At 38.8% G+C, this 25,574-nt stretch overlaps 2 protein-coding genes across 4 annotated transcripts in view; one reads left to right on the top strand and one right to left on the bottom strand.

Annotated features, from left to right (window-relative positions):
* The window catches only part of DNAI3 (dynein axonemal intermediate chain 3), a 103,173-nt gene extending 88,930 nt beyond the window's left edge, over positions 1–14,243 (bottom strand). For 2 of the 3 annotated variants that reach the window (XM_036870826.1, XM_036872276.1), the window contains exons 1-2: positions 14,181–14,243; positions 9,278–9,410 (exon numbers count right to left, since the gene is read on the bottom strand). The gene's annotated coding sequence lies outside the window, so the exon portion shown is untranslated. Of the gene's footprint in view, positions 1–3,926; positions 3,987–9,277; positions 9,411–14,180 lie in introns of those variants that run through there. The other variant, XM_036871519.1, reaches the window with a different exon arrangement.
* A 489-nt stretch (positions 14,244–14,732) lies between these two features.
* Positions 14,733–25,574, top strand: part of MCOLN3 (mucolipin 3) — a 33,511-nt gene continuing 22,669 nt past the window's right edge. Inside the window, exons 1-3 of the mRNA XM_036873511.1 lie at positions 14,733–14,814; positions 19,370–19,599; positions 23,431–23,598. Of these exons, the coding sequence (XP_036729406.1) occupies positions 19,372–19,599; positions 23,431–23,598 (396 nt within the window). The 5' untranslated portion in view covers positions 14,733–14,814; positions 19,370–19,371. The remainder of the gene's footprint in view (positions 14,815–19,369; positions 19,600–23,430; positions 23,599–25,574) is intronic.

The following is a 25,574-nucleotide window of genomic DNA, read 5'->3' as shown; positions in this document are numbered from 1 at the left end:
GATCAGGTTGTTCTACAGGCTCTTAGAGGTCTAATCCTTCTTAATTAAAAAGCACAATATCTACGTTGCTAGGCAGATGGAAAAATTCATTAGCTGAGGTCAGCCTGGGAAAAACAGTCTAAACTAAAAGAAAATGGCTAGCTTGGGAGTACCTACCTTATATTGTATTTGTGTTTCAGGCAAAATTTTATAGTTTATTTTAGTAACTGCACATAATAAAAGCCCTGCCAACACTGTGTCTAGAAAATAAATCACTTTTAATTACAAATATCAAAATCAAATGAATAATGTAGTCCTGCATTAATTTCAATAAACACACTTAACTATTCAAGGTTTATTTTTTTGTGCAGATTTTCCTTTTAAAAAAAAATCCCAAATAAAAGATTTGAAATTACTGCAGGTCTTACTAAATTTTTTTCATAAAACTAATGGCATATTTCATGCCATTGTGCTATATTATATTTTCCAAAATTTTCCCATTAAAGTGACTGCTAAAAGGTCATGAAAGATTTTCAGGGAATTCCCTGGTAGTCCAGTCTTTAGGACTCCGTGCTTTCACTGCGGAGGGCCTGGGTTCTATCCCTGGTCGGGGAACTAAGATCCCACAAGTTGTGTGGCACAGCCAAAAATAAATTTTTTTTAATACAGATATCACTTTACTAAGATTACTCTGAAATGCTCATTTTTCCTTTTCCAAACTGAAGTAAATTCATTATGATTAACAGTAGCAGAAGAGATACTTCACCTATTCCTAAAATAAAAGTTATGCCTACCACAGGGGCTTGTACTACAATTGGTTTTCAAAGCCACCATAGCTGATTGAATTTCAAAACAGAATTTATGAAAGATAATACTTACAAATATTTAAGCATTCCATTTAAATATTGTTGATATTAAAACCATCTATTTTCTTTGCAAATTAACTCACCCATTCCAGAATACCTTTTTTGCTAGCAGTCTACCAAAGGACACATTTTTTACCTTCCACACTTAATAGCAAAAGACGTTAGGGGGGTAACAAAAGAAATGAGTTCAGTGGGCCCTCCTCCACATCTGTGGGTTCCACAATCTTGGATTCAACCCACCTTGGATCAAAAATATTGAGAAAAAAATTCCAGAAAGTTCCAAAATGCAAAACTTGAATTTGCCATGCACTGACAATTATTTGCATATAATTTACATTGTATTAGGTATTACAAGTAATCTAGAGATGATTTAAAGTACGCAGGAGGGTGTGCGTAGGTTATGCAAATACTACACCATTTTATATAAGCATCCTCAGATTTTGGTATCTACGGGGGGCCTGAAACCAATCCCATCCCCGGGGATAATGAGGGACACCTGTACTGGGTAAATGCTCCGTGTAACAGTTCAAAACCTGTAATGTCACTCCACTGACTATGAGGAACATTGCATTCAGAGCTGTCTATGACCTGGTTCCAAACTAACTTTCAAGACCTGCTTGTGACTGTGTTTTTTTATGAGGCTTCTATTATTCAGGAGGATAACTACTGCAGATGAAGGGATAAGTGATACGAATTATAACTGACATAATGCAGTGATTTAAACAGTTATTAGCTTCCTCACTTCACTTTTCTGCTGTATTGCACACGCCTGTTTACATGCTCCCATTTGTTACCTGTATGCGTGTGTGACTTACTCCTAGCCACGAGATCTTTAATTCTAAGACCTGTAGCACTGGTACCTTATCTTCACCTAGTGTCTTCCTAAGAAAGTATTACTTCCTTGAGTCTTCTTCAATTAGCTGACCTTGTCTAGGTGGCCGTCATCCTCTTTATCCTCTTTTATCTTCCCAAAGTATTTGTAAGCTCATCATGTTTGCCTCCCATCTTTTTTTTTTTTTTTTAAATAAAGATTTAAAATAAGATCCAAGACTAACGTCTTGGGATTCTTGTAAGAATGTCTCCAAGAACTGCTGCTTCTTGGTCAATCTCCACCAAGACCCTGATTAAGCTTCAAGGTTCTCCTGGGTTCTTCTGCCATCTTCTGAGAAGGACACGACACCCACCCTCCAGAGATAACTGTTCCTACAATATTTGTTAGTCTTCTCTTCTTGTTTCTCCCCTTATAACCTACTCCCATTCTTTTCTAAGATTAGATATTTACTTATTTAAGTGGATGCTAAATCATCACTTTTCTCTTTGAAATATCCCCTGAATTCCAAGGTCTCCTCTCCCATAGCATCCTCTGGCTTAGGCCTTCAACACCTTGTTCTCTACCAGGAGTTCCTAACTATTTTGTGCCATGAACCCCTTTGGCAGCCTGGTGAAGCCCATGCATCAAATAAAAACATGGGATTACAAGGGAGACAGATGATATTGAAATACAGTTATGAAACTATTTTAAAAATTATGGAATAATAATTTATGTGCTCCTTTATTAGTAAATTAAATAAGATATAGCAGTTGTTCTAATTACGGCCTTAATTTTGAAGAAGTGATGAGCATAAATAATATATCTATAACATCCATGATATATGAAAAGAGTTATAATTTCTTTTGGTGACAAAGTCACAGGTTCCGCTAATACTACCGTGGTTTGTTACCAAATGCATACATTTCAATTAGCAGTTAGTAAAAATAAACATGTAAGTTTTTTCTAACCGCAGATTTCTCTCTCCCCACCCTTCGACAAGATCGTGAACATTTAGTTTACCTTCCTGCCTCTGTTCCAACCAGAACAGTCACCCACAGGGCATGCCTTCAGAGTTCTCTTTCTAAAATGCAGATCTTAACAAGTCACTTTCCTGTATACTAGGGAATACAATGTGGGTCCCTATCATCCATAGAGGCATTCTCCTGCAGTAGTACAGAAATGGAATTCATTTGAAATGCAAATTTCCTGGACTTCCACTGCAATTCTGCAGATCTGGGTGAGCCTGGAACACTGCATTTTAAAAATCACTATGAGGAAGTCTTGCACCAGTGGTCCACAGACCAGACTTTGCAGAACATGATAGAGTCCAAACTTGTAAGCATCACCTTTAACACCCTTCACAGTCTGCCTCGCCACACCTACCCTTCCAGTTCTACTCCGGCCTCACAGAATTACTATCCATTCTCCAAACCGAGGGGGAGAATGACCTTCCTTCCCCACCCCTCCTGCTCCACACGATGCAGACATTTCTCTGTTTGCTTAAATCTTACTCATTCTTAAAGGCTCAACTCCAATATGACATTTTCTCTGAAGCCTCTGCAACTTTCTCACTCAGGCTGATACAATCTTGTTTCCCCTGACAATTTCTAATCATGCTGTACTGTAGTTAATTATGCCAGGCTTCTGCAAAGGCAGAGGGCCCCAAACTCAGAGCTGCCTGAAAGACAGTTGTGAATTCATTTAGCACTCAGCATACACTGTGGAGAAGGAGAGAGAAATTACTGAGCAGCAATCAGGTCCTGCAGGTCAATAGAGGAATAAGACAAGTCCTTACTTTCAAAGGGCTAATGTTCCCCTGTTCATCTTCTTCACTCTTCATATACTCCAGCCCTTTCTTAAGTCCTGAAGTCATCTAATTACTTCAGCTCACATTAATCATTTCTTCTTTGATGTCCTATACCAGGATCATACTGTTTTCCTTTCCATCCACCCATCCACCCATCCATCCACCCAGTATTTATTGAGTTTCTACTATGTGCCAGGCAATGTGATAGGTACTGGGAATGTAAAACCTGTGAACAGGTACCTGCCCTCAAAGTTCTTAAAAGAGTGTCAACTGCTCTCTCGTTGATATTTTTGTCTCCTGGCTAGGCTGGAAGTTCTTTGAAGGCAGAGAAAGTTTTGTACATTTTTGTAGTCTTCACTGCATCTAGTACCTCGCTGGCACAGCGAGTGATGCAAACGCCTTTGAAAGAGTAAGTGAAATACTTGTTTTCCAAGCCTCCTTTCCCACTCAGAGCTCCCCTTACCTGATACTGCTAAACTGAAGGAAAAAGAAGCCTCTTTGCAATACCCTGGAGAAAAATTCCTTCGGGAGCTGGAGATGGGATTTTGATTCTCCTCTCACAGAAAAACAAGTCCCAAGAACACAAACTGCAGTTCCCCCGGCTGACTGTTGCCGTGACGCATCCGTTGCTAAGAGAAAAGAGGCTAGTCCTCTGCTGAGATTGACAAAGCAGGCTCACCAATAAAGTGCCCGCTTCCTAACAGTCTCTTTCAGAGCAGGCTTGTGATTGGTTGCTATGATGCTGACACGAACTGGAACGAAGTCCGCAGTTTCCCCCTAGCAAGGGAGTTGTATCGAGGGCTGCAGCCTGGCCTGACTCCAGGGCCGTCAGGCTTAGTCCATGCCTCGCACCGAGAGCAACCGTAATCAAAGGAGAACCCTTCTAGGGTGTAGTCTGCAGCAGCAGAGAGTGAAGGGTGAGATGAAGATTTAGGGCTGCTGCTCTGTTTACCCCAGCTACTACCTGGGGCCGCCCCAGGAGCCTGCCCTAGATTCCCGTCTGAGAGAAAATCCGGCTCGACTGGGTGTCGTGATATCCTAGAACTTATCATGTGTTATATTTTTTTCTTGCTAAAATAACTTTTGTATAGAGTTTGAGACAAACTGGCAGTATGAATCTCAGGTAAGAAGATTAAATCCCTCAGCAAAACAAAAATTAATTTTATCTATGATTATGGGTCCTATGGGATTCTTACAGTCAAGCTCATCTCCCTGAACAGTTACCCGCCCTCCCCTCCTTTAAAAAATAATTAAAACTGCCTAATTTGTAATCTGGCAGAATTTAATAAAGTAATTCAATTGACTGCTGTAATTGGTCTAAATTAATTTTTTACACCCAATTTAAACGAAAATATTTGGCAATAGGCTTATAGATTCATAACATATCTGAAATTTAATGACCCTAAATAAGATGATTTTACACGATGTGTAGGAAGATCATGTACATTCTTTCAAATATCTTAAGAATTTGTGCTTGCAAAATGCAAATAAATGTTACTAAAGAAATCATTAAAAAAATAAAACTGGGAGGAGGATTTATCATTGTGACATTGTGAAAACCTTTTGCCAGGCTCTTCCACTTTCGGACACTGACAGGTTAGTTTTCCCCTGGCCTCAGCCCTGGTCTTCGTTTCTTACTCTTTGCACTCTCCTGGAGTCATCATAGCTATTCCCCTTACCTTTAACCATCCTCCAAACATACTGGTGACTTCCATTTCTATACCCTCAGCCTAGTACATCTCTTAAATTCCAGACTTGAAATTCCACTGAATTTCTTGGATATATCCAAACATGTCTATCTTAGTTCATGGTGTTTAGTAGTTGCTAAATAAAGATATTGAGTGAATAAATGAATAAAGATATTGAATGAATAATTACTATACCAGAGGTATCACAATTTAGCAGAAGCAAAAATCAACTTATTATCTTTCACGTGTCTTTCAGGTATCTTTGGGAAACTTTTTTTAACTTCTTTGTTTTCTACCTTGGGTAATAGTATCCACTGTCCACTATTTTGCAAAGCAAGAAATCTGAGTCATTCATGATTCCTACCACCCACAGTCAACATGTCACCAAATCCTGTCATTTTCCTTTTCTAAATTATCTCTCAAATAATCCATTTCTTCTTAGCGATCTTCACTGCCTCTGACTTATTTTAGGTGGTAATAATGGTCTCTTGACTTGTTCTGCCTCTTCCTCTCTAATTTATTTGCTACGGTGCCATGGAGTGTTCTGAAACAGAGATTCAATCCTGTTATCACCCTGTTTACGTATTTCAATCTGGCATATGAAACCCTGTACAAATAGGGTTCTGAAGGATACCTTAAAGATATCTGGAAGATAATGAGTTATGTTTCTAACCTCACTTCCTGCCTCTCGCCTCAACTCAACCCACGTTTTAGCGCAGTGTTTCTCAACTGAACCCCTTAAGAGCTGAGAGGCATGAAACCATAGGGGCTGGGGGTTCGTAACAGGCTGATAGTAAGAGGGGTTACAGCTTGAAATAGACTTCTGCAACTGAGATATATTTGTTTCATACAAAGAATTCATGAGGTTTTTGTATTCTGCTCCACAATGTGTTCATGTTTGTTTTCATTTTTTAATATGTCTAAAATCCTTATTCAATTGTATCTCAATAAACTGGGAAGAAATGTCTAAAATTACTATTAACTAAAACTGACATAAAATTGAATAAACTCAAAGAAGCCTCAGGCAGCTGTGACATGCTCATCCTGTGACTTTCCACAGCTCCTGGCATTCTGCTGCACAGGCCCGAGGGGTTTGTGTGTCCCAGGATGAGAGATGGCGGAGCTCTGGTTATGCAGAGCCCTTGACTGCTTCTTAAAGATGCCTTGCCCTTCATTATTTGGTGAGCTCCTATTTATTTTTCAAGACCCAACTCAAATATCATCCTCTCTGAAAGCCATCCAGACACCCAACAGAATTAGTCATTTTTTTCTCTGTTTTTCCATTAGAGCAAGTATTACATTGTGTTGCAATGGCTTGTTGATATGGAGGTCCCCCCACTGGATTTTAGGGCAGGGATGGTGTCTCATTCCTTTCTATCTCCATTGCTTAGCACAGTATCTGACATGGGTATTTAATATATGTTGAATCATTTAATTGATTGACTGTTCTTGATAGCAAATCTAGAAGGAGCTCTCTAACAAAAATTTCTTTGTATTCTTCCAAAGAATTTCCTTTTCTTAAAAAGATTCATAATCCATTGCAGTCAGATTTAAGGAAGTAATATTATGACCTTGTGACTTGGGTGACAAACCAAATCATCTTTACAGACACAACAAAGGGATGTCCATTTGGAGGAATGAGTCATAAATCCCGATACCAAGAAATTTAGAAATCAAATGGAAAATGTTTAGTAATTTCTTCATTTTACAAATTCAAATTATAAATGAATGACCCAACATCCGTTCTTTCATGGGAGTGGTCAGAAACAAAACATCCCCATGGTGGGTAGTGAACACTTCTATGCTCTTCCAGGGGATGCTGAGTTAAATTTGCCTGAAATTTGAAGATATTTAAAAATTAGTTTTAGTTTTATTAGTTGAGTGAAAATGTAATGAGTCAAGAAGCTGTTACTGAAGATACTTCTTTGATGATTTAAGGACATCTTGATAAGTTTTAGATTGGGTTTACAGAAGGGTAATCTGACAAATTAAATATGAGATGGCTTTTTACTACTTATTACTTTAGTGCTTGACTCCCTCACCCCTTTTAAGAATTTTTTTTTATAAGAGTTAGTTCAGAAACTAGGGCTTGAGAACCCTGAATAGGAATCTTCATGCCTTTTGTTTGTCTGCATCAGTATGCCTGGGAGCGAGAGAGGGTGGGAGAGAAGGAAGCATCTCTGTTTGAGCCCCAAGTTGCTGGGAATATGACATGTTTGCACAGTGCTTGGGGAAACTATCATAACCTACTACATGAGGAACTGAGGAGCATCCCAGAAGAGTACTCAGCTTCAGAAATGAGAAAATAGACAAAAAAGTCTGACCTGGGAACAAAGCTTTAGCTATTGGAGGAGAGGACCAATTGTGGCAATTCTAGAAAAAAAATGAACTAAAACTTCAATAAGAAATGGGGGGGACTTCCCTGGTGGCGCAGTGGTTAAGAATTCGCCTGCCAATGCAGGGGACAAGGGTTCGAGCCCTGGTCCAGGAAGATCCCACATGCTGCAGAGCAACTAAGCCCGTGCGCCACAACTACTGAGCCTGCGCTCTAGAGCCCGTGAGCCACAACTACTGAGCCCGCAGGCCACAACTACTGAAGCCCGTGTGCTTAGAGCCCATGCTCTGCAACAAGAGAAGCCACCACAATGAGAAGCCTGCACACCACAACAAAGAGTAGCCTCCGAGGGCTCGCCTCAACTGCAGAAAGCCCGCACAGAGCAACGAAGAGCCAACGCAGCCAAAAATAAATAAATAAATAAATAAATAAATAAATAAATAAATAAATAAATAAATAAGTGACACATATTTAAAAAAAAAAAGAGACAGTGAAATATCAGTTCTACATGTATAATGATTAAGGACAGTATTATTTAAAGTGTCCTAATGGTAATAAAGTTAGAAAATTATGTTGGAGCCTAAATTTGTCACTTTCTGGATAAGTAACATCAGACAAGCTGTTAAACTCTCTATACCTCAGTTTTACATCTGCAAAATATGGGTTAGTAATGCTTCCCTCAGAGACAAGTCAGATAAAGGGTGAGAGCAACCACACTGCTGCCGTAAATGGCATTCTTCAAAAGAGATGAAACTTCCCCGTAGTGAATTGGAAATACGTTGTCAGTTAGTTCAGGTTTCCACAGGGGACTTTGTACATACCAGGACAGAGATAAAATTGATGCTTCCCTCCACCAAGTAGACAGTTTCAGATTTGAAATAAAATCTATGTTGAATATTTTTGCCATATGAGGGTACAAATCACAAGGTTTAAACAAAAGGCAATGTTGCCACCCCTGAGTTCAGCCAGTTTTAATATTTAAATTTTGAACAGTTCAATATGTTCCCAATAACAATTTATTTAGAAATAACTAGTTTAGAAAATTGTGTTTAATACGTTATTTCAAATGTACAGAAAGAGTATACATGTTTGTTAGCGGAAATCAGTTTTTCCCTATTTCCACTAGATATATGGTAAAATACAATTTTAAAGAATATTAGTATGAAGGGATGCCAGATTATTAGCCTATCCAGACTACCCACAGATCTTAATCTGTTCCTTCCCCACAGTACTGCCATTAAAAAGGCCAGCACAGTGCCTCAAACATGGTACATGCTCAATGAACAGTTGTTGAATTAAAATTATCTGAAATTCTGTTCAAAGTGAATGATAGACATTGCCTCCGCCATTTGGTGACAATTAAAAGTAGGTCTGAATACTCAACTGTCTGCTAGACATTTCCACTCAGATGTCTAATACAGAGTTATCCAACGTGTGCCCCTCAGATCAGAACCAGCCAGGAGATATTTGTTTCTAGTTTACCCCTCCACGAAATATTTGCTACCTGTCTACAACAAAAGAAGTACAGAAATTGAAAGTGCTTAAAGACTTTCTAGCATTTTTAATAGAGTAACTGTTTTATGTTACATATGAACAAAACTGGTTTGTATTCTAAATGTCTTTATTGCATTTTCTAGCAATTTATTTGTACTGTATTTCACATAAGCATCAGTCTGCGAAAGAAACGGAAACAAAACCAAATCAAGTCGCCTCCAACAGACAGTCTGCAAAGCACTTAACAGACATTTCAAACACATGTTCAAAACTGAACTCCTGATTCTCTCCACTCACCTGCTCATCCTGCTGTCTTCTTCACCTCAACTGATGGCCACTCCATTTTTACGGTTACTCAGGCAAAAACCCAATGGTCATCCTTTGACTCCTTTGCTTCCATCTTTCACCCTTTTGGGATATATTTTCGACACTGCAATCAGAGGGATACACTTGTAAAACGTAAGTCAAATCATGCCAATCGTCTGTTCAAAACCCTCCAAAGGCTCCCATTTCACTCTGTGTAAAAGCCAAAGTCCAAAGTCCTCACAATGGCCTACAAGATCCAGCTTAACCTGGCCCCTGTTACTAGGCTCATTTCCTACCACTCTTGCCTGTGGCTCACACCTCTGCAGACACACTGGCCTCCTTGGGTTACTCGAATACACTAGGCAGGCTCCTAATCCGCACTGACTGTTCCCTCTGCCTGGAACACTTAAACCAGATCTCCTTCATGTTTTTGCTAAAACGTTAACTTCTCAGTGAGGCCTACCGCCACCATATTTAAAATGGCAACTTCTCCTCATTCCCTTTTCTCTGCTTGATTTTTTTCTGATAGTATTTATCACCTTCTGAAACACTCTATAATTTACTCATTACAGTCATTGACTGTTTTTGCCCGCTAAACTCTAAACTCTACAAGGTCAGAAGTTTCTGTCTTTTTCATTGCTGCATCCCCAGTGCCTAAATCTATGTTTGCCATATAGAAGGTGCACCATGTACTGTTCATTAAATAGTTTGGAACAAGCACTTTGGGGAGTAATTGAGCAGTAGCTATTAAAACTGAAAATGTATATATCCTATAATCCAGCAATTCTACTCCTGGATATTTACCCTAGAGGAACTCTTACACACATGCGTGAGGAAATGGTTCACAGATGTTCACTGTAGAATTTTTTTGTAATGGCAAAAGATGGAAACAACCTAAATGTCCATTAGTAGGGAAATGGATAGAATGCTATGGTGTAGTCAATAAATTGCCATAAAACTGCTAAAATAAACAAACTTGAATGGATATAGCTCAGAAAATAGTGAGGTAAATGTTGAAGACTACGTGCAGAGCAGTGCCATCTTTGTGAACAAAAACATGCATAAACTATTTCTGTTTATTATGGGTACATGTATGTAAGAAAAACATTACAAATGAACTATTGAGATGATTCACACCAATTCATGACAGAAGGTTCCATTAGGGGAGGGATTGTTAATTTTACAATGTTTTATTTCTTATAAGATAAAAAGACTGGAAACAAAATAAAATGTAAAATTTGTTGCATTTGAGGTTGTGGATATTGAGTGAGATTAATATTTTTTTTGTTTTTTGTACTTTTCTGTATTTGAAATTTTCTCAGTTAAAAAAAATTGTCTTCTAGACTTTAAGATCTTTAAGAGCTGGAAGTGTGTTTTATTCATATTCCTATCCATAGTACCTAATACTCTTACTAGAATTTAGGAGGTCCTCAAGAAATACTTGAATATATACGTATTGAATAAATAAACATTTTAATTTAAAAAAAGAGGAGGAATTAAGGGGTAAAGAAGATGAATGGCACAGATGTAAAAAGAAAGGTAAGAAATATTTTGGATTGACATAGCATGACTTAATACTCATGCTACCTAAGACTCTCAGCTGCCCTATGTTACTGTGAAACAGACAGGATTTTTGAGATGGCAAGAAGATAAAGATGTGAAAAAAGCTCTCTTCCATCCATCAGTTACCAAGAATGCTGTAGGGATTCATTGGTTATTGTAGTAGTGTTTCCAAATTCCCAAAAGAAATCAATCTTTGAGATTAAGGAACAAAAAGAAAAAAAATGGAATTCCTGAAATAATACCTTATTTTGCATTTTTCATAACTTTTTTTTACATGTTTTTAAAATATAATGAGTAAACATAATAAGCAATTTATTATTTATTATAGGGTTATACTAAAAGTTCCAGAAGTTTCTTTCTGTTTTAAAAAATATAATAATAAAAGTGTCATTTATTATTTTTATGAACCAATATGTTGGACAAGATGGTATATTTCAGTTACGTGCTACCTGTTACAGATATTTCCTAATAAAAATCATTAAAAAAGGGAAGCATTAATGCAAAATAAATTCTAAATAAAAATCATTTTTAAAGATAAAAAGCAAAAATATTTAATATTTAAAAAGTTATTCTTCAAATGACAATTTAAAACACATACAACATTAATAGACTTATCCAATAGATTTGATCTTTGTTTTGTGACAAATGAGAGAAAATTCCTCTTATTCTGTATTTGATGTTGGTTCAGCTGTTAAAAGTGCTTGTAAAAGTATTATCAGATTGGGCATTAGGGCATATGTTGCTTTTTATAAGCTCATTTACTGTTTTCACAATGAAAATATTTGGTCTGTTTTACAAAGAACTATATACTTCAGTGATCTGGAAAATGCAGCAAACAGGATTAGATAATGTTCAAACAATGTAACACTTGGACCTCCTAGCAAGATCAATAGTGTTACATAGAAATATGTTGAAATCACCAATTTATGAAGCTATTTCGCTTGCAAAATGTCATTTCTTGAAATACCATCCACAGGATTAGCACAACGTATTCTATGTATATAATTATTAATTATATACATATATACTAAAATTAATTATATAAATATATATTAAACATATTACTATTTATGTTATTTGTAAAAGTGCTCAATAACACAATTTATAACATGACAAAAATTACAAGCAAGATGGACTGCTTAGATATTAACTGTTTCTAATATGTTCCTGTCATGCTTCCAGAAAAGTTGACATTAATTTTTGACTCTGCATGTCAAGGTTTCCTGTCTTCCTTTTGACTTGATGTCAGTATATTGCTTTGAGCCAATAATATCACTATGATGATTGTCAAGGTTTAATTTTCCCCTTTATATTGTTTTGGCACCTTTGTCAAAAATCAATTGACTGTATCTATGTAGGAATCTATTTCTGGACCCACTAGTCTGTTCCATTCCATTTTATTTTTATATGTCTCTTTTCATAAACACCAAGCTGTCATGCTTAAAGACCTTTATAATAAGTCTTGAAATCAGGTAGGGTAAGTCCTCCAATTTTGTCCTTATTTTTAATATTTATTTATTTATTTAATGTATTTATTTGGTTGTGCCAAGTCTTAGTTGCAGCAGGTGGGTTCCTTAGTGGCGGCTCACTGGCCCCTTAGTTGTGGCTTACTGGCTCCTTAGTTGGCAGCATGTATGTGGGATCTAGTTCCCTGACCAGGGATCGAACCCAGGCCCCCTGCATTGGGAGCATGGAGTCTCAAAACACTGCGTCACCAAGAAAGTCTCCTGCCTTTATTTTTAAAAATTGCTTTGGTTATTCTAGGTTCTTTGCATTTCCATAGAAATTTAGAATTAGCTTGTCAATATGCATAAAGCAGCTTGCTGGAATTTTGATTGAGATTGGGTTGAATCTATAAATGAACTTGGTGAGAACTGACATCTTAATAATACTGAGTCTTGCAATCCATGAACATAGTTGATTTTTTCATTAATTTAGATTTTCCAAAAATATGCCAGGCACAGCAATGGGTGCTTTACATGCATCCAATTAATTAAAATTCATCATTCCTTTTTTTAGGCAAATTATACCCGGAAGGAACCGGGGAAGGTGGAGAGGTTAAGTAATTCCCTGAGGTCAGGCAGTAGGTGTCATAGAAGGGAATGTGGGCCCCCAGCTGTCTGACGCCTGGCTTTTTCTATTCACCAGTCTACTTAACTCAGCTCTAACTAGGGCCATCACTTATGCCTGCAAACCTTTCTAAAGTTCAGATTGTTCCTGAACAATCAAGCATTTCAAACTCCCACCATCACTGTTATGGTAAGGAGATAGTATTAAATCATGTGGAGGCATATGGGCATAAGAGATTAAATTACATTTTCCAAATTGCACCTGAGGTTTGAATGTGCCAATTATACACTTTTGACTACCTTGTTCACAGCACTTGGAATTCAGGTTTATGAACAGCATAAAACTCTTGTACCCCATTGCAAGAAAAGATATTCCCATTTATAAAGTATCCACACCAATTATCCTGGTTTAGGATTTGGAAAAGGTTTTGTAAAATATCTAAAAGCTCTTGATATAATCTGAGTAATTACCTGTTATGGAAATTCAGTGACCTTTACAAACTTGCCCATGGCCAAAAAAAGAAAGAAAGAAATCAATGAAAACAAATCCAAATTGGTTGTCATTAAAAGTAATCAAAGTTCCTGATCTATTCCTGATGAGTTTAATTAAAAAAAAAAAAGAATTTATGAAAAAAAGGTTATGGTTGGAGATCTACTCTTAAATAAATATTCAGTGACACTTATTAAAGTGTCCATTCAGAGAGTTACAAGGACCGCTGCAATGGGATTTTACAGTGGAGGAGAGAGATGGGGCTCAACCCCTAATATAGCATGGGCAAGTGGGAATTTGTAGGTTAGGGGTCAAAGGACGGAAAATTACTCAAAGAAAACAATAGGGCTAAGGGGAGTTTTGGCTACACTGACCTTGCAGGATTCTTGCTGAAAAAGGGCCAGGATGATCAGACATCACCTGGGGAGTGGTGAAAGGCGAGGAACCTGATCACATATTGGAGGGGTGGGAGGGGTGTGGGGTGGTTCAAGTTAGACTGACTTAGCAGGGTTCTTGCTAAAAGCGGATTTTACAAGAAAGTGCACACGTGAGCCTAAGAGAAGGATTCAGAAGCCTGACCGCAGTCTGGCCAAGCAAAGAACCTTTACTTCGAGTGTTTCCAGTCACATTTGTTTTAAGAGCTTTCCCAGGGCTCTTTCAGACCCGGGATTCAGTCTAGAAGAGTCTAGTCAACAGTCCACTAATTTCATAGCAATTCTCCCAAACTGGAAGGCCTAGAGAGGGTACAAGGCTCATGCTTGAAAAATCTTACCCTTCCTGATTTCTTTGTATACAAAACGTAGAAGGCTGAAGGAGAGGACTGCGCGCTCACCCGCTTCCAGGCACTTTACCTCCAGCCTGTCTCTTTTAACCCCGCGAGCAGAGAGTGGAAGCCGGGAACTCACGCACTCGCACCTCCCGGGTCCGCAGCTCCTGGGCAGCCCGAGAAACCCGAGGAGGGTGGAGCGGGTCGCCTTACGGGTACAGCGAGGGGAGCGAAGGGAGAGAGGCGCCCAGAGAACGGCGACAGCGCCGGGCTCCTTCAGGCGGCCTCCTCCGCCTCAAGTCCTGAAAGACGGCTCCAGAAAGGGCGTGGAAGGGAGCGGAGCGCTGCGGCGGAGGGTCACGGGTTCAATAGGCCGGAGGAGGGAGGATGCCAAGGGCGGCGGCTCCCGACCGCCGGGCTCACGTCGGGCCCCGGGCCGAGCTGAGCCTCAGAGGCTTCTAGGGCTGCTCACCGGCCGCGGACAGAAGGCCGCCCCCACGCTCACCAGCCGGCGCCCAGCTTCCCCCTTCGCGCGCCGCGGCCGCAGGTGAGCCGAGCCCCGAAGCGCCCGGAGGCATCAGGTGTCGCGGGAACGGCGCCCGCGGCGCGAAGGGAGAGCCCGCGACGTCTCAAGCCGTCGGTGAGACACGGCGGGAGGGTCGGGCCCCGGACGGCGGCGTCATGGAGGGGACACAGGTGGGAGCGGGGTGCGAGCTGCGGCGGTTCGGCCCCGCGCCCCCTCGGCCTCCCGCCCAAGGTCAGTGGCGGCGCCCCCCGCCCGGGGTAGCCGGGACTCAAGCTGCGGCGCCGGGAGACCCTGCCGCGCCACCATCCCCCCAACCCCGGGAAGCCACCTGTGGGCGGGGCCTCGCCTGGGAGGCCTGGGAAGGGGGTGGCCGGGGGGCGGGGGGGGGAGGCTCGGAGACACTCTGCAGGTTGCACGGCCAGACTGTGCAAGCCAGACTTGACTCAGTGTCCCTTTATTAGAGGGTAGGGGGAGGATGGACCTGGGGCCCAGAGCCGGCGTCCCTGCGCTGGGCGAAAGCAGCTTCCAGCCGGGCTCGGGTCGTGTAAGGAGCTCGCGTCCCTGTCGTCAACTGTGAGGCTTTTACTCTTTACACGTATTCCTCGGTTTTCTTTAGTTTTCTGCAGTTCATTCCAGTTAAGCCCCTCCTCGCCGTGAATAAGGAACCTCTGTGTGTTTGTAGATTCTAAGACCAGATATAGTATCGCGGAGAGACTTTCCTGACCCGCGTCTCCACCGACCCTGCATCCTGCGCTGCGCCCCGGGTGGGTGTGCAGGAGTGTTGGGCGACACTCCGTCAGCGGCTAGGGGTCTGGACAGTCTCAGTTTTTAAAGTGCACCTTCAGAAGGGCTTCTCTGACGGTAAACTAAGGTTTGCAGCGAGTTTAGCGGTCAGTCCTTGTGAATGAGACATCTTACGGTTCGGGACAGCTTGGTGCGATGTGCTGAATAAATTAATTGTGGTTGGCTCTTTTTCTCTTTGTTCCTGTGGGTTACTGTGACACGGCGTGTGGCTAGTTTGTTTACAGTGTAATTTTACCTGTATCAAAATACAAAGGGCTGAATGTGACCTCAAAGCTGTCATTCACCAACATGCTGTATTATTAAGAGCTTCATTATTATGTTACTGTTCATATGCGAGTTTCCATGAACTCGCGTGAATCATCTTCCTTATAAATCCCATAGGTAAAGTCTCCTTAAATGCTGGTGAAAAATATACCTTTTTGAAGAAGGCAATAAAATGTTCTTGAATGAAAATCCTAAGGGATTAATTTTTTTCTCTCCCTATGTCTTTATCTATGAGTTATTGTACTCGGACTTTGACAGGCATTTTAACACACACACCAGCCATACTTTAGTGAGTGCTATCATAATTATTTCATTTTGAAGGTACTGCATATGCTACTGTAAATGTTTCATGCTCTATTGACTCAGCAATATCCTTTTTTCTTTCTTTCTTTTCTTTTTTTTTTTTGTCTGCGAGGCATGTGGGATCTTAGTTCCCCCACCTGGGATCGAACCCCAGCCCCCTGCAGTGGAAGCACGGAGTCTTAACCACTGGACTGCCAGGGAAGTCCCTATCCTTATTAACCTTTTCATTCATCAAGAATTTTAAAACCTTCCCCATGGATAGTTTTTATAGCCAATATCTATTGTTTGGAGATGTTGGGTTTGCTAAGAATGTTTGATTTCAGAAGCAGATGTCGGATTCTAGACTTGGAAAGCACCTAAACAGTGACTTGTTAGATATTGTGTTAGTACAGTTTGAATCCTCCCCCCACCCCATCCCAATCTCTGAGTAGAAGTTATAGTAAAACTATCAAACAGAGCCAGCCTTTCTATTCTATAAAAAAGAACTCTACTCTCTATGGTGGTTTGGGGTATTTTATTTTGAACAAGTTTCCATAATATCAATATTAGCCTGAGGGAAAATCCAAGACAGTTTCCAGTTTCTGGAGTAACTTCTTTATCACTTTGGATAAGCTGACTATGAAGACAATAAAACCAACCCCATCCTTTGCAAAGGGATTTAAAAAAAAAAAGTATGAAGTGAAAAGTAAAATGTGCTACATAACTCTAAGACTTTCAATAAAAAGCTAATACAAGTGATGTTGCTGATCGGGACTTGGACTTAAATTGAGATTCTGAGTTCTCCTTTTCAGACCTCCTTTGTAAGTCCCCTGAAGCTCACACTGTCTCTTAAGAACCTTGTTGGCTGTTTAAGAAGCTGCTCTGTCTGCTGGGGCTGTAGGGAAAGTGAGGCTGCTTGTTTAGTGTTAGACCCTATGCAAGGGTTTTATTTACATTTTCTCACTAGAAACACATGAGGGTAGATATTCTTATTCCCGTTTTGCAGAAGAGAAAACTGAGGCTCAGGCAGGCTGAGTGACTTGCCTAAGGTCACAGAAGTGTCACATTGTAGAACCAGGATTAGAAACCAAACAGGATCTGGTTCTCTACATCAGCGGTCCCCAACCTTTTTGGCAACAGGGACCAGTTTCGTGGAAGACAATTCTTCCATGGACTGGAGTGGAGGGGGAGATGGTTCAGGCGGTAATGTAAGCGATGGGGAGCAGCAGATGAAGCTTCAATTGCTTGCTCGCCGCTCACCTCCTGCTGTGTGGCCCGGGTTCCTAACAGGTCCCCGGGGCTTGGGGACCCCTGCTCTTCATCACATCTTTTACCTTTAACTCAATGGTTTAAAAAATTTTTTTTGATAATCTGATGAAACTGTAAGTATCTTCCCAGGAAAAGTGGCCATATCCATATATCTACAAAATTTTGCGTATAATTTCTGAGTCCAGCCTACTCTCTGACACCTTACCAGTGCTTTCAGGACACCCTGCTCTAACTATACCTGTTACTGAATGAGGCAGAAAGCATATAACATACTCTATATAGGTACATATAGTCTTTTATTAATAGCAGCCCTTGAATTTGGTTGTTTTCAATTGGGTAAAAATTCACTCAGTAACTGAAACAAAAAGAAAAATGACGTGCTATGTTCTAATTGATTTTGTAAGCATCAAAAGTGCAGTTCATTTTTTGTAATTGTAACCACATTCTTTTTATTTTTTATTTAAAAAGTTTTTTTGTTTTATATTGGAGTATAGTTGATTTACAATGTTGTGTTAGTTCCAGGTGCACAGCACAGTGATTCAGTCATATATATACCTATATCTATTCTTTTTCAAATTCTTTTCCCCTATACGTTATTACAGAATATTGAGTAGAGTTCCCTGTGCTATACAGTAGGTCCTTGTTGATTATCTCTTTTGTATATAGTAGTGTGTATATGTTAATCCCAACCTCCTAGTTTATCCATCTCTCCCACCTTTCCCGTTTGGTAACCCTAAGTTTGTTTTCTATGTCTGTGAGTCTGTTTCTGTTTTGTAAATAAGTTCATTTTATCATTTTTTTTAGACTCCACATATAACTGATACCACATGATATTTGTCTTTCTTTGTCTGACTTCATTTAGTATGATAATCTGTAGGTCCATCCATGTTGCTGCAAATGGCATTATTTCATTCTTTTTTATGACCGAGTAATATTCCATTGTGTATATGTACCACATCTTCTTAATCCATTCATCTGTCAATGGACGTTTAGGTTGCTTCCATGTCTTGGCTATTGTAAACAGCACTGCAGTGAACATTGGGGTGCATGTATCCTTTCTAACCGTGTTTTTCTGAGGATATATGCCCAGGAGTGGGATTGCTGGATCATGTGGTAGCTCTATTTTTAGTTTTTTAAGGAACCTCCATACTGTTCTCCATAATGGCTGTACCAAATTACATTCCCACCAGCAGTGTAGGAGGGTTCTCTTTTCTCCACAGCCAGCATTTATTGCTTGTAGATTTTTCAATGATGGCCATTCTGACTGATGTGAGGTGATATCTCATTATAGTTTTTATTTGCATTTCACTAATAATTAGCAATGTTGAGCATCTTTTCATGTGCCTCTTGGCCATCTGTATGTCTTTGGAGAAATGTCTGTTTAGGTCTTTTGCCCATTTTTTGATTCAGTTGTTTGTTTTTTTAATATTGAGCCACATGAGCTGTTTGTAAATTTTTGAGACTAATCCCTTGTCGGCCACATCATTTGCAAATATTTTCTCCCATTCTGTGGGTTGTCTTTTCATCTTGTTTAGGGTTTCCTTTGCTGTGTAAAAGCTTTTGAGTTTAATTAGGTCACATTCGTTTATTTTTGTTTTTATTTCCATTACTCTAGGAGACAGATTGAAAAAGATGTTGCTGCGATTTATGTCAAAGAGCGTTCTGCCTATGTTTTCCTCCAAGAATTCTATAGTTTCCAGCCTTACATTTAGGTCTTTAATCCATTTATTTGTGTGTGGTGTTAGAGAATGTTCTAATTTCATTCTTTTACATGTAGCTGTCCGGTTTTCCCAGCACCACTTATTGAAGAGACTGTCTTTTCCCCATTGTATATTCTTGCCTCCTTTGTCATAGATTAATTGACCATAGGTGTGTTGGGTTTATTTCTGGGCTTTCTATCCTGTGCCATTGACCTTCAAAGGTGCAGTTTAGAACAATGGTGCTTATTTGAAGGCTGATCTTTTGTCTGGACTTCATCAACTATCCTGCAATAGCAAAGAACATAGATGTTGCCTTCATTTACAGGTTTTTTTTTTTTTTTTCCTCCTAGAGATGGCAAATCCTGAGGCTGTTATAAGTAGCTGCAGCTCTCATGAAGAAGAAAATCGCTGCACTTTTAACCAGCATACATCTCCCTCTGAGGAGCTTCTATTAGAAGACCAGATGAGGCGAAAACTCAAATTTTTTTTCATGAATCCTTGTGAGAAGTTCTGGGCTCGAGGTAGAAAACCGTGGAAACTTGCCATACAAATTCTAAAAATTGCAATGGTGACCATCCAGGTAACCATCTCAGATCATGAGTTTAATGAAGTCTTCTTTTACTAACGAAGAGGACTATGGACAGTTTTTTTTTCTTCTTTTATAACTTTAACTGTATGCATAATAAAGAACAATAATTAAGGAGATACACAATCTTAAACCCTCCCACTTCAATATTTGTGAAAGAAGACTTTGGTTTTTTTTTTTTTTTTTTTTCTCTAACACTTTTCCTTCTCATCTTTCATTAAGTTATAATTTTACTCACATAATGTAATTAGTTTTCAGGAAAAGAAAATTTTAATATTAGGCTTCCAATCAAGAAGTTTAGCTAAAGGTTTCTAAATCAACTGTGGAAACTAGCTATTGCCCAACCAGAGGATTCTTTTTTTTTCCTAGTTAGTTTCCTGAGAATTTCTCTCTCTTCAGAAACTTCAGGATTTTTGTTAAGAGTATTTGGATTCTCACATCCCTGTGATCATGGGAGCCCTGAAGTGGAAGAATGTGGAGTTGATTAAAAGGAGTAGCATAGGTAGTGAAATGTGAGACTTCATTTCAGGAGATGTTGAATCTCATTTCCTTGCCTTCTCTTAGCATTTTGGGGGGAAATTATATTTTGTGATTCTTTATATATACTTATGATTTACTCTTGTGAAGGTATGTTTTCCTGCTGGTGAGAGTAACTATCTCTTGTTAAAAGCAAAGGGACAAAAATAAAAAATTTTAATAGGAAAAATAGATGTGATACGTTTATTTTTATTAATGCTTTCTCTTAATTTGGTGAAAAATGCATAAATAAATAAACAACTGGTATTCAAGGAGAATTTTTTTAACTCTGAAATCGCTAATCTTAACTGATACTTGAAAACAAATGCTTAAGGTGTTAGAAGCTAAGGCTATTTCTACAGTCATATGAAGTTGGTGAAATTCTTGCCTAAGTTTCTGATGCTAGGTGTTGTGTAAAGGAAACTGACACTTGAGTGATTATTTTGTTCCAGGACATTATTTCATTTAATTTCAACACTACTTCTATTGGATAAGTACTTGAATCCTTCAGTTTACAGAATAAGGAACTGATATTTATAGAGCCACATGATTAGTACTGACTAGTACTGCCACTGGTGGAATCAAGACTTTTGAGGCACGTGTTCTCTCCCTTTAACATATCAACATAAAAATGGATGTTCAGTTCTCAGTATATTTGGCAAGCTGGAATTGAAATTCTTAACTTCCAGCTGATAATGTAGTGTGTCACAATAGTGAAAATATTTATCTGTGTTGTTTCTGATAAGTTGGAGGGAAAGCCTGTGTCAGTTGAACATGTTTTCTACTTAGAATGATAGGTACCACTTGTGTGTTTACTGTGTTTCGGCCTAAACATTTTACATCATCACATTCAATTCTTAAAACAAATCAGAGGTAGGTAGTAGTATCCCCGTTACACAGATGAAAACACTGAGGCTTAGTGAAGTAAAATAACCTGTCATAGTCAGGAAACTAGAAGAATAGAACTGAGATTCAAACTCAGATTCTATTCCCTCTAAGACTTATGTTCTTTTTTTTTTTAATTTTTAAACATCTTTACTGGAGTATAATTGCTTTACAATGGTGTGTTAGTTTCTGCTTTATAACAAAGTGAAGCAGTTATACATATACATATGTTCCCATATCTCTTCCCTCTTGCTTCTCCCGCCCTCCCACCCTCCCTATCCCACCCCTCTAGGTGGTCACAAAGCACCGACCTGATCTCCCTGTGCTATGCAGCTGCTTCCCACTAGCTATCTATTTTACGTTTGGTAGTGTATATATGTCCATGCCACTCTCTCACTTTGTCCCAGCGTACTCTTCCCCCTCCCCGTATCCTCAAATCCATTCTCTAGTATGTCTGTGTAAGACTTGTGTTCTTAATTACTCCTAAATCTTTTAGGGGGCTCATCTAACTTTCCTGTGTTTCCTAGGGTGGTCAAGAGGAAAATTGACTAACAGTTTAAGATGTTAAGCCTGTTAGTAATAAGCATATAAAAGGCATTTAGGTAAGTTTTTTTTTGAAGTAACTGAGGGTTTTTCTTAATTGTGATGTTTCCTTAATCTACACTGGAACAATCAAACAAATATTACATAAAGACTTTGTAATTGAGCAAATGAGGGTGACTTGATGACAGATTTCCTCTTTTCAGGGAAAAGACGGTGGTATTTCTGTTAAGTTGGAGATGCTGTGTCTGCAGCAGCAAAAGAAAGATGACTATGATAATAGGCACCCTACTAAAAGTTTCCCTTTTCACACTGCCTGGCTCATTCTCTGAATTATAGCAGTTCTCTCTGCCAGTGGTACTCTTGTCTGCCCCTAGGCCCTTGAGGGCAGGAACTGTGTCTTCTAGCTCAGTGCTGGCTTGTGAAGGTACTCATATATTTGAATGAATCGGTAAAAATATCTTTGGGAATTCTCTGGAGGCTTTTTGATCATCAGCTTCGATAGATGTAAAACCCCTGGAATATCAAGCTATCATCTTACTGAGATTTAAATAAGGCACAGCTTAAAGAGGCTCTTTAGAAATGAGAGTTGAGTTAGGTAGAGAGTGATGACATGTGTGGGGTACAGGGCATACATCACAAGGGGAGGTGAGAGCCGAAAAGATTGGTCCACTGTCTCTATTTTTCCCTGATCAGACCCTGGATACTTTGTGTAGCATGAGCTTGGATAGTTAGAGCTTGGATTTAGTCTGTTAGACTTGGGTTAGAATTTTGACTATATACTTGCTACTGATGTGACTTCTAAAAATTATTTAACTTCTCTGAGTCTTCATGTATGCATCTGTAAAATGGGTGTATTAGGAACTATGCTGTGGGATTAGTGTGAAGAAAGTTCCTGCAATAGTGTATGGAACATAGGTTTTCAGTATTGTTCCCCTTTTCCATATAAAATATATGTTGCCCCCCTTACTCTGGTATCTAAGTCAGAATATATGTTCTAAACTTACAGCGCGCACACACGTGTGTGTGTGTGTGTGTGTGTGTGTGTGTATGGGAGAGAGCAAGAGGACAACTGAGTTTCATGTAAAACTCTGGGGTCAATCCTGCATGAATGTTAAGGATATGTTATGTTAATATACTTTGATTTAGAGATGAGTTGAAAGAATATTTTTATTTTTGGCCTTATTGTCACAGTTTTGGTAATTAGACCTAGGAATATAGTTTGATTATAGGACTTAAACTTATTTAAGATATTTCTTAGGTTGTATTGTACACCTGCTTCAAGACCTTTTTGTTCTACAGAATTCATTTTGAACTCTTCTATTTTCCATTCAAGCCCCTGCACCATCTGACTCCAGTCTTTCTGTTCACATTTTTTTCTCACTATTTCTCTAATTGAATTATGCTGGTGTCCTCAATGTCCCCCCAAAGTGCTAAGGTCAACTCGACCTTCTTGGCCTTTCCCCCCGTGCTCCTCAAATGTCCCCTGCCCAAGTTATGCACATATTTCAGGGTTTCTATTATTCTTTCTTCCTTAGAGAAACCTTCCAACTTCCTTAGTTACCTTGCTTCTCCGAGCTAAAGAACTCCTAAAGGGCTTCTCTGAACTCCTAAAGCTTTTGTTGGTAGGGAAAATGTCATAAGTGGGATCATACATGAAAATAAACGTTGAAAGTATGCAAAATCACTTTCTTTTATTTTAAAACTAGAAACCCACCTTATCTTTAAGGACAAATTAATTCACAGCTGCCAAACTTTAATTTCTATTGAATATATTCAGGATTAATTAGGCATTGAATCTTGAATAGATGAATTGATCATTTTATAGAGACCTTTTATTTCATTACTTTTTGACCCTCTTACTTTTTCTTTTTTTCTTTTAAGCTGATCTTTTTTGGGCTAAGTAACCAGATGGTGGTAGCTTTCAAGGAAGAGAACACTATAGCATTCAAACACCTCTTCCTAAAAGGATATATAGACCGAATGGATGACACATATGCAGTGTATACACAAGGTGACGTATACGATCAGATCATCTTCGCAGTGAACCAGGTAAATCAAGCACATGCATTCTTCACTTGGGAAAAAGATTAGACTGGAAAATTGTTAGCAATGTACATAGTAGAAACTGACATTCAGTTGTACAAGGGTGAACATTTTTAAATGAAATATGTAAATGACATGTATAAAACAGTTAAGTTTTTTTAATGTTGCCAACAAACTTTAACAGAACTAGAAGTTGAGAAAAGCTTTTGTTTAGTAACAGAGAGACAGAAACTTTAAAGACTTAATTAAAAGAGTCAGAGCTAGGGCTTGGCATGAGAACCTCAAAGGTTTAAAATGATTAACCATGACCTTGGTTGTAAGTAGTCATTAAGTCCTCAGAGTTTATACTTTCAGGGACCCTTAACAAATAATGAGAATATTAACTTTGCAGAGTGTGTATAGTAACCAAGACCTGAAAGTTCATTTAAAAAATAAGTAAGGCCTTTATGTCATATATGACAATGATTTTATTGTAATATTGATTAACTGCCTCAGAAAGGAAGCTTGCTTTTCATACAGATGATTCAAATTCTATTCAGAGTTTCTGATCAATTTGTTTTTGCTACAAATAGTACTTTCTCAAGTCCAAAATTTCCTATTTTGTGGGAATCGTTGGAAGCTTTCTTGAAGTCAGTATTTCCAACCTGAGTTAGTCTTTAGATAACATTTCAAAAATATCACAACTCTTCTTCAAAAAATTATTATAGTGCAATTATGGCTCTCCTTATCCTGGAGACAAACTATGCACAGTGAGATAAAATACGTATTTGTGACGCTAAGGCTTTCTGGTCGCATTCAGATTACAAAAATTGGCCAGAAATCTACAGTAATAGAAGTAAGCTGCATATGTTGTTAAATAGAAATATGCCCTACAATTTGTAAGGTAAAAAATAGTAAAATGCTGGAGATATTCGGCTTTGAGATTCTTGTTTTAAGATTATTAAGTTTATCTAAAGCTACTCTGAACCAAATTGGTAGTTTGGTTTTTGGTGGGAGGGGCGGGTAGAGGCAAGATATAAACAGTTCATTAAATTCCTCCTAAAACATTTTTACCTTTTTTATATAGTAAGCCTAAGAGCAGTCTTAAAAATATAATATTTGGCATTCAGGCCATTCTGTTTATCAGATTTCCATGTTCTTTACAGAATTGCATGTAGATTCCTTGTGCTAGTATATAGGTAGATAATATTAATTGGGGTGGGGTTTACTTAGGGCAAGTGACTCCCTACCATCTTCTGGGCACTATCAGGCATTTTATTTTATTTGTTTTGAATTTTATTTTATTTTATTTTATTTTATACAGCAGGTTCTCATTAGTTATCTATTTTATACATATTAGTGTATATATGTCAATCCCAATCTCTCAGTTCATCCCACCACCACCACCCCCAGCCCCACTTTACCCCCTTAGTGTCCATACATTTGTTCTCTACATCACTATCAGGCATTTTAAACTGAAGGTAAAAAGTATCTTGATCACAATATTCATAAATAAAATTTTTGTTGTTAATGAGGTCAGTTATTCTACACGATTCCAGGGAACTGAATAGAGAAAATATAGACTGATATGAAAGAAAGATCATTGTTTGCTGTAAGGAAATCTCTTGATAGTTGTGGTGATAGTCACCAAGGAGAACGAACAGATAAGACAGTAGCTTCTCAGTCCTTAGCGCTAGTTCCATGATTAATTAGTTTTCCTGATGAGTAGAACCCTAAAATGCCACCTAACTGCATAACCTCTAGGGTTCATCCTGATCCAACACTGGTTATAACAGCATCACTTTTGTTCAGTATATATGTTTATGTATTTGAATATCAAAGACCTAGTTATTTTTATACTATGTCCTGGCTTTTAGCAATCAGTCATGTTTGGGCCATCTTTACTGGGTTCCTTCTTTCATCTGCCCCTTAAATTAAGGCAGTTCTCAAAGGCTTGTCCTTTTCCTACAGAATTTCCTCCTCTACACAGCCACTGCCATTGC

Source organism: Balaenoptera musculus, chromosome 1 (genome assembly GCF_009873245.2).
Source record: "Balaenoptera musculus isolate JJ_BM4_2016_0621 chromosome 1, mBalMus1.pri.v3, whole genome shotgun sequence".
Taxonomy (NCBI): domain Eukaryota; kingdom Metazoa; phylum Chordata; class Mammalia; order Artiodactyla; family Balaenopteridae; genus Balaenoptera; species Balaenoptera musculus.
Note: the sequence above shows the minus strand (reverse complement) of the source record. Positions and strands in the feature narration are given on the sequence as shown.